At 33.6% G+C, this 17,450-nt stretch overlaps 1 protein-coding gene across 51 annotated transcripts in view; it reads right to left on the bottom strand.

Moving 5' to 3' along the window:
• nrxn3b (neurexin 3b) overlaps window positions 1-16,122 on the bottom strand; it is a 420,076-nt gene extending 403,954 nt beyond the window's left edge. For 50 of the 51 annotated variants that reach the window (XM_073933124.1, XM_073933143.1, XM_073933144.1 and 47 more), the window contains exons 1-2: window positions 15,954-16,122; window positions 7,361-8,433 (exon numbers count right to left, since the gene is read on the bottom strand). In XM_073933124.1, the coding sequence (XP_073789225.1) occupies window positions 7,361-8,057 (697 nt within the window). In that variant the 5' untranslated portion in view covers window positions 8,058-8,433; window positions 15,954-16,122. 51 annotated transcript variants of the gene reach the window in all.
• Between the last annotated feature and the right edge of the window lie 1,328 nt (window positions 16,123-17,450).

The raw sequence follows: 17,450 nt of genomic DNA, 5'->3' as shown, positions 1-17,450 counted from the left end.
ATAAAATTGTTTAAAATATTATTTACAATTTTTTTATATAAAAATATATTTAAATAATTCATTCTTTTATTTTCTTGTCGGCTTAGTCCCTTCATTAATCTGGGGTCGCCACTGTGGAATGAATCGCCAATTAATCCAGCACATGTTTTACGCAGCAGCTGCCCTTCCAGCTGCAGCACATCACTGGGAAATATTGAAATAATATTTAATAGTAATAATGAAAAATATCTATAATTAAATTATAATTAAATAATTATTTAGGTCTTTGTTTCGACTTAAATAAGCTAGTTTCAAACACAGCACTGTCCTCTAGATCAACAAAATGGCTGCCTCTATAACAATATCCCTGCCCCCACTGTTAAATAAAAACCCAGAAGAGTGCAGAATCGGATTTCCAGACAGTGTCACTTTGGTGGGTTACTTCAAGCATTGAGAGAGACAGAGAGGGAGAGTTTGTCGCCTACACGTGACCATATCCCTCTTGATGACATGCTGCTCAGCTTTAATCTTTTGCTCTATTTTTCATTCCCAAACTCAAATCCCGGCATTTGCTCACATTGGGTCAAAAGACACACATGCCCACTGCGCCTGAATCAGGTTGTCTTTTATCCCTCTTTTTTATTGACCTACTTTTGTAGTAAGATTATAGTAGCTGTCATATTTCCATGTATATTTATTAATCCTCACAGCTAAGCCCACGGCGTTTGTTTTGAATTTCTCCCCCCATTAACTGCTTTTTATTATGTAAAAGGTTAACATAAAAGCGTGTAAGTGATGAAAACGTACAGCTGATCACCGAAGAATTGTTTCTTTTCAATTAGTCTCTTAATAGCTCCTTGTTGAGTACACTTATTTGGTTTAAAGAGATGAAAGCTAATGCAGGCATTTAAATTAAAAGCATTACATATTTCGTATGTGGAACGCATAGTAATGGGGCTTGTGTATGTGTGTTCGCTGTGATCTCAATAACTAGATGCCGTGGCACAGTTTACCAATGATACTGATCCACATCGTCGGAACAGACTGGACATGTGTTTTATGGCTAAACGCATATTGTTTTAATCTGCCAGCAATTTAAGACAGATTTTCACATGGTAATGCTGACAGCAGTGCTCCTGTTGGGGTGGTGCGGCCTGCCTAGTACTTCATACACATTGAGGTATGCAGTCTGTTTCCATGCCATCTGCATGCTCTAAGGGTTTCTCCTAACATGTTGCTGTATTTCTGTCCGTTTTCACATTAAAGGGAATACAGTCATTAAATGTGTTGATTTAGCGTTACATTTAATACATTAAGTATTTTAAATTATGTCTTTGTCTTTTTATAATCAATTTTTTTTAACTGTAACCTATGAAGATTCCAACTGCAGTGATATTTGCACTACATGAGATATATTTTATAATGCCTGCACTAACTGACTTTTTTTTTTTTTTACAACATAGCTGCCTCTTTTGTTTAATTTCACTGTCCCATTCTATGCATTCCGAAAAAAAAATAATAATAATAATTTTATTTATTATTATTAAATATTATTTAAATATTTCCCAGTGATGGGTTGCAGCTGGAAGGGCATCCGCTGCCTGAAACATGTGCTGGATAAATTGGCGGTTCATTCTACTGTGGGGACCCCAGATTAATAAAGGGACTAAGCTGAAAAGAAATGAATAAATGAATGAATGAATGAATGAATGAGTGAAGCATTTAAATATATTTTATATAAAAATATTGTAAATAATATTTTAAACAGTTTTATATATTTAAAATAAATGTTATTTAAAATAAATGTTCACATAATGAGGACTTTATTATCGTTATCATTAATAATAATAATAATAATAATAATAATAATAATAATAATAATAATGATGATGATAACAACAACTATAATAATAATAATAATAATAATAATAATAATAATAATAAATGTAATAACAACAATAATAATAACAACAATAATTAAAAAATCTATAATATTAATAAATAATAATAACAGAAATAATGTTATTAATAATAATAATAATTATTATTATTATTATTATTGTATTGTTAATATTATTATTATTATTATTATTATTATTATTACTTTTATTATGTTTACTTTTAATAAAATTGTTGTAGTTGTTTTTGTTGTGGTTGTTGTTGTTGTTGTTGTTATGTTCATTATTATTATTATTATTATTATTATTATTATTATTATTAATAGTAGTAGTAATAATAATAATAATAATAATAATAATAATAATAATAATAATAATAATAATAGCAATTATTAATTATTAATACATCACACTTTTTCATAGTGAATTTTCATATTGTGAATGTGTTATGGTAAAACATTTAAACTATAACATGTATCAAAATAAACTAAAACACAATATCTAAAATAGGCTCTGAAGGATTTTAGCTGGAGTAGTAGTGCACGGCATAAGCAATGCTGAGATCACGTAAAAAGCATACACTGATGAAATGCAAATGTATTTACTGGATGTAATTTGCTTTAAAATCTGCCAAATTGAGATAAACACGTGACACACTTTTATGTAAATCAGACTCTGGCACTTTTTTAGGCTTTTTAACTGAATGATTGAGTAGAGCAAACTATTCATGATTAGTGAACACCCTTCCCCCCCTCTAAATGAGTAAACTGTGGCCTGCTGTGAGATGCATAGAACATGTCAGTCAACGTTTAAGCCCATCATTTGCCCCATCACCCAGCAGCGAATTAGCCATTTCTCTTTCGTTCCGCCCCTAATTACTAAACATTCCCACAGCTCAGCGGTGCAATCCGTTATCAGACACGTCCATTAATCTGTGGACACGACTGGGGTCTGATGAAGCCAAGACTGTGAAAGCCCTGACAGCCATGCCTATGGTCAAACACAGGATGGACTGAGCTAAACCCCTGCTCTGAGATTAGAGGTCTTCCAGTTCCACATTTATCACACCAGTTTTCCCTTGGGCAGGTGTTGACTGGCTTCTTATTAAGGGCACTTTTTTTAGGCCTGCTGGTCACCAGAAAGCCAGAGAGACAAAAATATCCTTCACCAGCACTCGGCGAAAAAAAAACAAAAAAACACTTTGAACCAACTTAAAAAGTAACTGTAAATTGTTACAGCTAAAAAAAGAGTTGTATTTATCTCAAAATTGGGGTTCAAATCTTAACATTTAATTTAATATAAAACAGCTAATAAAACTATTGTGGTCAAGAATAAAGTTTCCTATAGAGACCACTAACCATTAACCAAGCCCGGATTGGCTAATCTGGAGGACCGGGAGAATTCCCCGTGGGCCGGTCCAATTCTGAGGTAGACCTGAACCAAAAGTGGTGGTGTCATGACCCTTAAAAGGCTTAACTAGGTTAATTAGGTTAACTAGGAAGGTTAGGGTAATTAGGCAAGTTATTGTATGACGATGGTTTGTTCTGTAAACTGTCAGGAAAAAAAATTGCTTAAAGGGGCTAATAATATTGACCTTAAAATGGTTTTTAAAAAATTAAAAAACTGCTTTTATTCTAGCCGAAATAAAACAAATAAGACTTTCTCCAGAAGACAAAACATCTTCATACATACTGTGAAAATTCCCTTGCTCTGTTAAGCATCATTTAGGAAATATAAAAAAATAAATAAATCAAATAATTTAATAATTCTGACTTTAACTGTACACTGAAAAAAAAATGTTGCAAACAATTAGTATGTGTTGGATTTAAACAAAGAATTAAATTTAGTAATGTTCAGCTTAATTTGTTTGTTTAAATTCAGCCCAAATAAATTGTTAACAACCACTTAAAAAAATCTTTGAAGCATTTTTTTTCAGTGTATAACTTAATCTAAACAAGATTTACTAAGCCACAGACCATCTTCACATTTGAATCTAGTAGTGGCAGCAAGCGAGTGACGACACATGGTCATATGACAAGAAAACCGCTGGTTTAAAGTCCTAGGGGGGTTGGTTTTTGCTTTAAGGCGAATTGAATATAACTTTTTAAAATTAAAAAACATAATTTTTCTCTTAATCCAATATAAAAATGTACTTTGAACGAAAAACACAGAGTGTCCGCCACTAGGGACTACCTCTTAATCTTCATAAAGAAGCACTGAGGTACTAGACTGGCTGATCAATCTAAATTGCTTGAGTTTGATCACAAAATGCAATATGTCGTGCATTCAGATTTAGTACTGAATCCCTGCCTGAATGGATGACTTTATAATCATGCCCTGAATAAATTTATATGCAGTTATTGACTAAAGGGCACAACACACAAAACAGTAATCTCTTATAACCACAGCACCAAAGTCTCTCGGCAATTCAGTGTGCATTCCGAAAACATAATCAGTTTCAAGACTTATTTTAATACCTGCTGGTGAGTCTCCAGTGAAAGTAATCTCAAATAGATCTGAACTCTAAAGGGTGGTTGAAAAAAGAAACTTGACTGTCTTTAATCGAGAAATGTACTGTTCTAACAGAATAGAAATCCTAATATCAAACTCGTGAAACTGTTGTGTACCTTCCATAGTCTGTAACGTGCAGGATCTGGATATTTGATGGAAATGTATTAATCTTTATCAATAAACATATGTATTTATATATAAATATATAATGACAATATGTATGAAACAAGACAAAAATACTGTTCATTGAAACATTGTTATTATTAAAACATTTCCTGCAGTGATGCCACCTGTTTTATTCATTTATTCAAGGAAAAAGGTCATATCATTTAGTACAACATGCAACAATGTTACAATGGGATCCTTTCAGAAAATAATAAAATACTTTATATATCAAATAAAACTAAAATGTATTTCACTTTATTTTGATGGTCCCTTTAATGCATTTTGTTGAATTTAAGTTACATTGCATCATGCCAACCGATTCTCAATATATTATAAGTAGACTGTTATGTTGGGGTTAGGGTTAGTGTAAGTTGACTTGCAAAGCTTCTAATAGCCAGTTAAATGTGTTGAAGGCGTAGTATCAGCAGAGTTTAAGCAGACAGTCTTCTAATACTCAAATAAGAAGTAATTGGCATATAGTTGCAGTATAACTTTTAGACAACCAAACATGCAATAGGGCCCATTAAAATAAAGGGTGTACTAGCATCAGCATGACATAATTCAAAACCCATTTAATGCTTATTATACAAGAGTAAATATGATTAATTAAAATGTGGTTAATGAAATAAATACAGAATATCCGTGAAATATCACAATAAATTAACATTAACAATGCAAGACTCCATACAATGTATCTTAAGTACATTCTCGGAAATTAAGGTGTGTGAGCTGTCACTGGGGTGGTACCTTTTCAAAAGGTACAAATTTGTACTTAAAGGGTCCACATTGGTACCTAAAATGTAAATATTAGTACATAAAAATTTTATGACGGACATTTTTGTACTTTTAAGTTACTCATATGTACACTTGAGGTGTTAATATGGACCTTTTTATGTACACATTTGTGTGTTAGGAAAAGGAACCACCCCAGTGACAACTAGCGTACCGTTATTTTTGAAAGTGTGTAAATGTTTATTGTTTATTATATTCACACTGTAAAAATGATTAATTGGATTTACTACATGTTTAGGGTAACTAGTTGCAAACAATTTATATGGGCTGAATTTAAACAGACAAAGTTGAGCATTCCTAAGTGGAATTTGTTAGTTTAAATTCAGCCCATATAAAATGATGGCACCCATTTACCTTAAATTTAGTACATCAAATGAGTCATCTTTTTCAGTGCTTTGGCATATTGTTTAGCTTGCTTAACTTCTTTATACTTCATATCCTTTTCTATAATTGAAATATTTAGAATACGCAATAAGCATTCCTGTTCTTATTATAAGCACATTACCATAGTAGCACTTGTATTCATGGAAAAAAAAATCTTCTATTATGTATATATATATTGAGAAATACTAAATTCAAAAACAACTTTACAGTATAGTAATTTGGACAGCATATGCTAAGTTTTTAATTACTGAATAGCAATCTGGGGTGCGTTTCTCAAATAACATAATTTGCAGCTGAACTATCATAGTACGATGCATCATTTGGGAAAAGAACGATGTAGTGATGAGTGTTTGCAAAACAATTAATTTAGCAAAAATATGCACTCATTTTATATATATATATATATATATATATATATATATATATATATATATATATATATATATATATATATATATATATATATATATATATATATATAAAACAATAATAAAAAAAAAAATATATATATGTGCCTATTTAAGTTTCAAATAGGCATTATTACAAATATTATTGAGTATATTCCATATAAAATCAGCTAACACTCATTTTAATCTCATATTTGAATACTATAAATCTTTAATCGTTACAGGCCTAATTTACAGTAGGCTATTCATTTAAAAAATATTATAATTATTATTATTAGTAGTAGTAGTAGTAGTAGTAGTAGTAATAATATTTAGGTATGATATTGTTCATTTATTTATTTATTATTTAAGTCTACTTTTACAATTTGACACATTCAAACCACTCCAGAAATGTTCTAACCAACAGCCTCATGTCAAATACTACAGATACATTTCTCAATAAATAGCCTACTATAAATAAAAAGCATTAACATATGCTACGTTTTTGTTTTCACAAGTTTTGGAGACAAAACTTAAATTCCACTTTTAAATAATAGGTCACCTACTGTATAGCTTTTGTCATGAGCCACGAAGTACGAAGGGAACGCAATTGTCAACATGAAGATCACTAAAACTAAACTGTAAAAATATTTTGAAAGCAAATTACACATAATAGTGATGACTTTAATATTCTTTTATTTAATAATCTCAAGTTTAAATGTTGTATAATTCTAAATTAATAGAGCATGGGGGGGGGGGTAATGGGGAATAGAACACAACCAGGAACTATGCCTCTAACTACAGCTCTAGAGGTGTAGTTGTAAGCGTAAAAGTTTGCGATGCAGTTTGCGAATGTTCGTTGGAATGACGAACTTGGGAAACGCCAAACCAACAAACTATCTTTGTAACGACGGAACTTGCGACCTTAGTTAGCTAACAATACGTTTTTGGAAACGCACCCCTGGACATAAATCTAAATTTCTCTACAACAGTGCGTAATGGTTGTTTTAGAATTACCTATTACAAATTTATTAATTATCTTATCTTATTTACTTATTATCTTATTACATAAGACTCATCAGCTAAATACAAACAGAAATGTACACAATTTACACACATAAACAGAATTTAATTTAATTTAATTTAATTTAATTTAATTTAATTTAATTTAATTTATTTTATTTTATTTTATTTTTTTAATTTAATTTAATTTAATTTAATTTAATTTAATTTTTAAAATCTTACCTTCGTTGCAGTACCGTCCTGCATATCCTGTTTTTGAGCAGTCACAGTAAGCCTCACCATCAGCCATGCTGCAACTGCCTCCATTTTCACAGGGGTTCTCTGTACAAAAACCTTCCATCTCTAACCGGACCTTTTGGCTCCCAAGTCGTGTTGGAACCTTATTGCCGTAACCCAGGTCTGTAATAATCCCCTTGAATGGTGGCATCTCTTTAGCTGCTGGTAGTGTTAGGGCAGATGTCCGAATGTCTTGAGGGACACCTCCAAGATACAGGTCACTGACAATTTTCATGAACTGCCTTTGTGGTCTCACCTCATCCACCTTAGAATCTCCGTCCAACGCCAACACGGTTCGCAAGTTGTGCCTGCTGATTGTAGCAAAGTGCCAGTGACTGTCGTTTACCATCTTGTCAGAGGTTATAGTGGTTTCTGCACAGTCCACGCTAAAATGCAACTTGAGCTTGGCATCCTCAATACTCAGAAGCAGGAAGTCACAATATCCTCCATCATCAAAGTAGAGAACCAGAGCATCTGATATTGCCGTTTTGAATTGAAAGCTGAGGTCACTTCTGGTGCTGGCATCCCAGCGAAGATAGCGTGCCCACTGACCCTCTGAACCTGTGAACTCCAGGCCCAAACCAAGACTCAAGAAGGTGCTGAGCAGCAAGAGTACACAATGAGGCTGGCAATGGGGAGGCATGGTAGCCAGAGCGTATGCTACAAGGGATCCTTGAGCAATAAAAAACAATAAAACTCCTTTATGCTATTTTCAGGAAAATATGGTGGAGGTCATTTAAGAAACATCAAATCCTTAATTGACAACCACATGGGCAAAAAAGATAAGGCCACTGAGGTTCTTCACACATGCTATCTAGAATCCTGTTGAGGACTACCAGACTGAATTCCAAGCAGCCTTGAGGATAAAAGTGGGCTACTATTCAGCCTAACTGATCTGTTAGAAATGCTTTACTGATGATGTTCCCTTGAGTCGGCGTTCTGGATTAAAACAAAGGTTCTCCATATTGCTTCTGATTCTGTTGTTTTGCCACATGTTTATGAGCCTTCTCTTGCCTGATCTGTAAAGAGGGGAAAAAATAGACACACATTTTTATTAAATATACAGATAGCTGGGTTTTCTTATACATCTAAGTTCTCACAAACTGTCTTTTATTTATAATTTTTTAAGCATATGTATAAAGTTCTTATCCCATCCAAAATAATGGTTCAACACATTTCAACACATGAAAATTCAACACATGTCTAATCATAATAGTTTTAATAACTCATTTCTAATAACTGATTTATGCCATGATGACAGTAAATAATATTTGACTAGATATTTTTCAAGACACTACTTTAAGGCTTAAAAAAGGTTAATTAGGTTACCTAGGCAGGTTAGGATAATTAGTCACGTTATTTTATAATGATGGTTTGTTCTGTAGACTATCGACAAAAATATATAGCTTAAAGGGGCTAGTAATTTTGACCTTAAAATTATAAAAAAAAAATAAAAACTGCTTTTATTCTTTCTGAAATAAAACAAGACCTTCTCCAGAAGAAAAAATATTATCAGAAATACTGTGAAAATTTCCTAGCTCTGGTAAACATCATTTGAGTAATTTAAGAAAAAAATAAATACATAAAAAAAAAAAATAATAAAAAAAAAAAAAAATATATATATATATATATATATATATATATATATATATATATATATATATATTAGTGGTCTTAATTCAATTTCTTTTTAGTTCAGTTATGACTTTAGTCAGATTAAGATGATCAAAAATCGCTGTTTTGAGCTTTTGCAGGCCTAAAGTTCAAAATTTATGTTTAACTGAATAAACAGTTAGTAAACACAAGTACATCATATTGAACATTATTTATTTTCATCACCAATTATCATAGTAGAACAGTTTCTCAAGTTTGTGATGCATTTTGGAAACCGGAGATGAGCCCCTGGTCTACTAATGCGCCACCTGGCAGAAACCTGTTCTCAAAGACTTGTTATTTGGGTAGCACACATATTCTGAATTCAAAGAATTTAAATGAGCCATTTTAATCTTGATTAATCTAGATAAATTCTCAGATTAATCTAGATTAAAAAATTAATCTATGCCCATATATATATATATATATAGACACGGTCAAAGGTTTGGGGTAATGTACAATTTGTAAAGGTTTTGAAATAAGCTTCTCCTGCTCACCAGGGCTGCATTTATTTCATCAAAAATACAGTACAAATTGTAAAATTGTGAAATGTTATTGCACTACACATTATATAACTATGTAACTATTATATAACTATGTTATATAATTATATAAGAATACAATATATATTTTAATTTAGTAAGTTTTTCCAGTGATTTTAACAATACATTTTAATCAGAAATCACTCTTTTACTAATTAATTTTAATATTAATTTTATAATAATTATTAATGGTACATAGTAATAAAAGCAATAATGACAATAATTTCAATTTTAAAGAAATAATTTCATTTGAACTACATACAATTAGAAAGCAGTTATTAAAAATGTTAATAAATATTTTTTTAAATTACATTTAATAAATGCCATATTGATAAACAGATTAATAAAAAAAACATAAAACATATATGTATATATATGTATTTTTTTATTTTATTTTATGTACTACACTATAAATAGGCCTTTGTACAAAAATATTAATAGATTTTGGTAAAGAGATTGCACACCAAGGCATCACAGGCCATTAACTTTAAGTCCTATAAAACCTTAACACTGACAGAGCCTAGTTAAAACTTTTAGAGGGGTTATCAATTCTCCTGAAAACCCTTCAGCATTCTGACATTGTGTTTTTAACGACACTTAATGATGGTACTACCTGACCAGTGGCAAATGTAAGTATTTGGAAAGCATGTTTAGTTATCATATCTTATTTTCAGTTCCATTTAATCCCAATACTAGCTCAAAAGTACACACTTGACAGTAAAATAGTTTGCTGTAAGTGGCTGGGAACGGATATTTTTTAACAGGACATATAGTTTCACAACATAAAAAGCTTGAAATAAACATTGAACACTTGTCAAATTCAAGTAGTCACAAAAAGACAGTCAAATATTTGCTGTTTACGACACCTAAGTATTTACAACACACGCGGTCAGTTGACAGATGTCTGACGGAGAGATACTGTACATGTGTGTAGAATTCCATCCCTCTTTGCCCTTGTTGTCGCTTTGGCATGGAGCCCCCAGAGACAAAAGCCTCCCCAGTCGTAGCTGTTCCACAGCGGTGCAACACAATAGCCCCTTTAACTACCTGCCCTGAATAGTTAATCTCTCTCTGGCAGCCAGCTATTGAATTAAGGCAACTGATACCAGCACCCGGGCATGGGCTGTCTTTTAAGTGATAGTGGGTCTTGTCTGTGTCTCAATGGAGGACGAGCACTCCACAAGATTTGAGAGGAAAGGTGAAAAGGGTGAGCAGGACACAGTAGCTATTGCAGGATATCTACCATGCATCTACTATACCGCAGGCAAGGCATTATGGAGAACGGTTGTGGCTTCCTGCGAAGACTGCGAAAGGGCTGGCCTGAAAAACGATCCTCACATGTGGCGCACGACAACTGCCACTAGTCTGGCAGCGATCACACAGAGGATTTATTACACACATAATACAGACTATTAAGTTACACATTGTGTGGATCAGATCAGAACTCTCCAAAGCAGTAGTCGGTGAGGATTCTTGTTGGATTTTTGGGGTATGAGCATAACATAATCCATTTAATGAGCAAAGAAGAAAAAGAGAATGTCAATTGCGTTCTGCCATATGCTCTATAATCCATAGGAAATTCACTCAAACAGAATAAGTGTTGCATGTTCGCTTCCCTAAAGGCAAAAGAGAATGAATTGCCTATACATAACTATCAGAAGAGAAAATCCCATCTGCCTTGAATGATTTACAGTTATATTCACCATGTTTTATTCTCTGTAAGCAAGATCCAGTGGTGTAAAGTAACCAACTCAAGCTCATTCTGAAAACGTAGTCCCGCGGACATTTCTGGAGACAGCGGAATACGTCCCTGGAGGTACGTACGGCTGCAGTTTTTTTTTCAAGCGAACGCTACGGAGCGGTGTGACGCTGTTGCCTTTCGCGCTTGCCGGCCGGCCGACCGCTTACCTCCTTGTGGAGGGCTTTCCCGCTTCAACCCGTTTGTCCACTCAGCTCACCGTGTACGTCGGCAGGCGTATGCAGAGAGGAGTTGACCACGGCGATCGGTTTCGAGTCCGGGGAAGAGCGGTTACAGCAATCAGGTAAGACAAAAACAGAATCCCAAAAATTAAGTGAACGAGTTTCGTAACAGGGTGAGGATTCGGTGAAATCCGAAAACGCGGTAGAAAAAAAAAATCAGGGATTTTCTTTTTTTGGACGGCTTTTGTAAATTGTTGCTCGGGTTTAGGGAAGCGAGCAGGCGGGCGGGTCAATCGGTAATATTGGTTGGGTTTAGGGAAGGAGGAGGGCAGGTCAGCCGATTGGCCGGTCGCGCAGTCAATCATCCGGTCAGTCGGACAGCGGCCTCTGGTGGGTTCACGCGAGAACAGCGCGGACGAGAACTGCACTGCACGTTTGAGATGCGAAAAAGCGCACAACAGCGGCCTCTCGCGGATTCGCAAAAACAAAAACTGCAGCCGTATGTACCCGCCGGGACGTATTCCGCGGTCTCTAGAAACGTCCGCGGGACTACGTTTCCACAATGAGCCTGGGTTGAAAGTAACTGTGGCGAGGGGGCGTGGCCGAGAGCCATGGGAACGGAATGAGGCCGGTGCGCACCACAGGTTCATCCACTTACGCACGGCCTCATTCCATTCCAGAAGGAGCTCTGGACTATAAGAGAAGGAACGATGGCAGAGGAAGTTAAGAGAGGACCGGGCCCGGGCATATTGTTTTACTTTTGCTTTCAGTTTGAAGGCAGTCTCCGTGAGGAGCTGCCGTCTGTTTGTTTTGGTTTAGACGGCAGTCTCCGTGAGGATTTACATTTTGCTTGGAAATAAAGGTCTAACATTCAACCTAAAATAGTAATAATGTTACAGTTTGATGTCGTGTGGACGTTACCACTATGACGTTTATCCAGCCTTATCTCACGAGAAAACGTCAGTCGTACAAAAATGTACGATTTTAAAAAGGAGGCGTGGCACCCAACCCCGCCGCTGAAGCCAACCGTCATTGGGTGATGAGCAAATCGTAGTATTTTTTACGAATTACAAAATAGTACATTGCCCTTCAAGCTGCAACCCAACTCTGGGAAACATTCATTCATTCATTCATTTTCTTTTCAGCTTAGTCGCTTTATTAATCCGAGGTTGCCACAGCGGAATGAACCGCCAACTTATCCAGCACATTTTTTTCGCAGCGGATGCCCTTCCAGCCACAACCCATCTCTGGGAAACATTATTATTATTATTATTATTATTATTTTTATTACTATAACCATTATAACTATTATTATGAAGATGATGATGATGATGATTATTTTTATTATTATTATTATTATTATTATTATTATTATTATTATCATTTTTATTATTATGTAGGCCCTGCTTAGAAACAATCATGCAAACCAAGTGCTGCTTTGAAATGGCTTTCTTTCCAATCTTTGCGCAGCATCAGGTGCACAGCAGCAAGTTTGACAGCAAACTATGACCTTATTTTAATGACAAATGTGTAATAATACTGCTAATTTACATTTTTATTTAATTTATGCATACGCAATGAATGTAAGCCTGATAACTGATCAAATGATAGAATATGTAAACTTAGTTTATATATCTAATTAAATAATAATGATTTAAGGCCTGGGTGCTGATCCAGGACTATTATTTTAAGGGCGACGTCCTGAGCTCAGATTTGGTTGACTAATCAGAGGAAAAGGGACATTTCAGCACCGCCTACGTGTGTGTAATGAATTTCAGTTGTTTTTCCCTTTTTGTACCAAATCTTTTTTTCTTTTTTTTTTTGGTGAACAAATGAAAAAAATCGAAAAATGCCCTTTTCCTTAATTTTCCTTTTTTGTTTGTTTGAAAACAAAACCATTTATTGATGGAAGATACCCTGATTGTGTGTAAACCATTATTTACAACTGTCATTAGTTAAATTATTTAAACAGTCATTATTTAAAACAGTACACTGTAAAAAAAATTGACCTTAAATTCACAGTAAATTACTGGCTAATAATTGCATTACTTTCACGGTAAAATACTGTATGTAAATTCAGAAGTTCAGCAAGTTCACAGTAATTTATGGTGATTTTGGTACATAAAATTACTGTGAAATTACAGCCATACAGTGTCTTTAACTTAACAGTAGATAGTAACATCCATTACTGTGATTTCGCAGTATAATCTTGTTGAATTAACTATATTTTACTGTGACGCAGGCTTTTCTCAGCTAGTCATTCTGACATTTACCCTGACTTAGAAATCATTGGTTTTATGAATCAAATACTTTTGTTCCAGTTTATTACATTTTTGGCAAAAATGTACAAAGATATTTTCATTAAAGACTATTTCATATTTCCATGTTAACCTTATAAAATTAAATAAAAGTGAAAAAAAAAAACAATTTACTATGACATTTACAGTTAATTTCAGAATTATTAGCCCCCCTTAGATTTTTTTCTCTTTTTTAAAATATTTTCCAAAATGATGTTTAACAGAGCAAAGAAATTTTCACAGTATGTCTGATAATACTTTTTCTTCTCAAGAAAGTCTTATTTGTTTTATTTCGCCTAGAATAACAGTTTTTAATTTTTTAAACACCATTTTAAGGACAAAATTATTAGCCCCTTTAGGCTATTTTTTTCTCACTAGTCTACAGAACAACCAATCATTATACAATAACTTGCCTAATTACCCAAACCTGCCTAGTTTAACCTAGTTAAGCCTTTAAATGTCACTTTAAGCTGTATAGAAGTGTCTTGAAAAATATCTAGTTAAATATTATTTACAGTCATCATGAAAAAGATCAAATAAATCAGTTATTAGAAATGAGTTATCAAAACTATTATTTTTAGAAATGTTGAAAAATCTGCTCATCGTTAAACAGAAAATAGGGAAAAAAATAAATAGGGGGGCTAATAATGCAGAAGCGCTAACAATTCTGACTTCAACTGTATGTCATTTAAAAACAGGATGATTTTTCTTTCAAATTATTTTTGAAGATTTAACCAAACCAAGATGTTTTTGGGACTGCAATAACATTGTTATTTCTAAATATCAAACAATTCCAATATAAATGTTCATTTGTATTAATGTCTATGCTGAATGAAATGAAGAGTTAAAGTGCGATCAAGCTCTTTTTACAGTAATTTAATGCAATCATGCTAGCTGCATTAATTTAACAATACAACTATGAACACACTGCTGTGAATTTTTACAGTTAAATCCTGTAAAGTGATGCCAATGTAATTTACTGTGAAAAATTACAGTACCATTGTGAAAAGTGTAAAAACATGGTCAACCGTTTGGTAAAGCGGCAGTCAAATGGGTTCAATTATTTTAGAAACTCTTTTTTCAATCTATTTTTGCTGATTTGACTGCAGGACTGTTCAATGATTCAGGGTGGGAGACACATTTGAGAAGATGTAATAATTACGTAATTATGTTCAAATAAAAAAATATATATATTTAGACCCTCACCATACAAAATATGATGGAAAACGATGTTAGTTATACTTTACAGGTATAATTTATACTTCTAGGTAGTTATTTGGGGGCCCTCTGATTTCCTGGAGCCCTAAGCGACTGCTTACTCTGCTTATTGGTTAAATCCGCCCCTGTTTGTGATGCTTTATTTAGTTTTTTTTTTATTTTTCTTGATGTTCTATTGAAGATGCTTTTGATTTAAACGTTATTATTGACAAAAAAAATTTGGAAGGAGGCCATGGTCCTTATCCAGATTTGAGAAAGAGCAGATGCAAGGGCAAACATGTTCTGCCTAATGTCGTTTTTGATGTTCAAGGAAAGTATGGTTTGAATGTGAAACTCACCATCTGTATATAGAAGTAACATGCTAGCATATCATCAGGAAAACTAATGACCTTGAGGTACATGTTCAGATCTTTTGCATTCAGCGTAGAAGATATATAGACTGCAAAATTGGAAAGATCAGCTAAATTCGAGAGGAAAAAATGAACTGAATTCAATAATTTGCAACAAAAAAATGTCAATTTATGTTGTGAATTTTTATATTAATAACGACCATGAAAGTTTTGCACTATTGAAGCATTAAGAGAGAGAGAGAGAGAGAGAGAGAGGGAGAGAGATGTTCATGGTGCATGCATCCTTCTCTCCATTCTCTCAGTACATTTCAAGAATTCATTATTTATTTATTTATTTTTTTATCTTTATGTCATTGAACCTGATATAATAAACTGGAAGATTCGAACCATTCATGATGGTAAACATATCTTCACATTAATAGCAGACGCGTTTTGACCAGAAGAAAATAGCTTACCCCTGAGCAAATGCACAAAAGTCACACGCACGCGCGCGCGCACACACATAATGTCTAACAGCGTTGATGAAACTCTCAAATCTCTTAAAGTAGTTCTGCTTTACCTTAAATGATTTCGATTGCACTCCACCGATAGAGAATCCGGTTAACACATTTTGTCCAAAACGTTAAATCCTCATTGCTAGTGATGGAACGCGGATGACTGATGCTGAGGTCAAATCCAGTGTAGCGGGATAATCCTCGCATCCAGAGCTCGCTCTCCTCCGCTCGACTGAGGTGCCTGAGCGTGTCCTGTGCCTGCGAGCCTCGCTGCTCCGCCCACTAGTTATATGAAACACGCCATTTAAAGACATATCAAGGCAAATACGCCGTTTTATGCTAGGAAATCCCTTTTTTTTCATCTATATGGGTTAATGTCAAAATCCTGAATTTCATTCCTACGACAGATCTATCTTCTTAACAAACACAAAATGTCAAAAGGCCCGGATGTGAGAGGCTGCGTGGGAGCCTGTTTGCATAGGCTATCAAAAGAGTTTTCTGGAAGACCGGGGGTATGTGTGGAACTCTCCGTGGTGCTGAATAGACGTAGTACATCCTACTACTATTGGCACACCGTTAATAGACACATCGTATTACTGCTGTTTCATTCAGAAATTACTCACTCTGTCGACGCTCAGATCAAAGCTAATCTAGTCTAGTGTAATGACATATGAGGTAGTTCTTGCGGCCTAATTAAACGGAAAAGTTAATGAAAAGATCACTGACGCGGCTTAATGAGGCAGCGTGAGAGTCCTCTGGGAACACGCAAGAGAATCAAAATGCACAGGCAGGAAAAACACAGGCTTGTCACGCGCACACAGCATTTTCCATATCAATAGATCAGAATTGGGTATTTTACTCATACAGAATTAATAGATTACAATAGGGCTGCTCGATTTTGGGAAAAATCATAATCACGATTATTTTGGTCATAATTGTAATCACGATTATTCAAAATGATTATCAGTTGAAGTCAAAATTATTAGCGCTCCTAATAATTAAAAAAAAGAAATATATATATATATATATATATATATATATATATATATATATATATATATATATATATATATATATATATATATATATATATATATATATATATTTCCCAAATTATGTTTAACAGAGCAAGGAATTTTAACAGTATTTCCTCTAATATTTTTTTCTTCTGGAGAAAGGCTTTTTTGTTTTATTTTAGCTAGAATAAAAGCAGGTTTCAATATTTTGAAAATCATTTTAATGTCAATATTATTAGCCCCCTTAAGCAATATATTTTTTTTGATTGTCTGCAGAAGAAACTACGGTAACACTTTACAATAACTACACACTATGAATCATTTACTAAGCATTAGCATCTAGTGAATTCTTTATTTGTTATGCATTAACTCAACATTAATAAGCAGTTTATAACTGCAGCTACAAATGCTCTATTCTTGACTTATAAGCACCTGTATAATGTGCTTAATAATTGTATTTTCATATTTAGTTAATGATTTATTTTTCATTACTAAATTAAGTATTGCATTATTTACAAATCATTTGTATTTAAGAGTAGTTGAGGG

The sequence above is a fragment of the Danio rerio genome, chromosome 20, assembly GCF_049306965.1.
Source record: "Danio rerio strain Tuebingen ecotype United States chromosome 20, GRCz12tu, whole genome shotgun sequence".
In the NCBI taxonomy this organism is placed as follows: domain Eukaryota; kingdom Metazoa; phylum Chordata; class Actinopteri; order Cypriniformes; family Danionidae; genus Danio; species Danio rerio.
The sequence above is the reverse complement of the archived record's forward strand: the minus strand, read 5'-3'. Positions and strand labels throughout refer to the sequence as shown.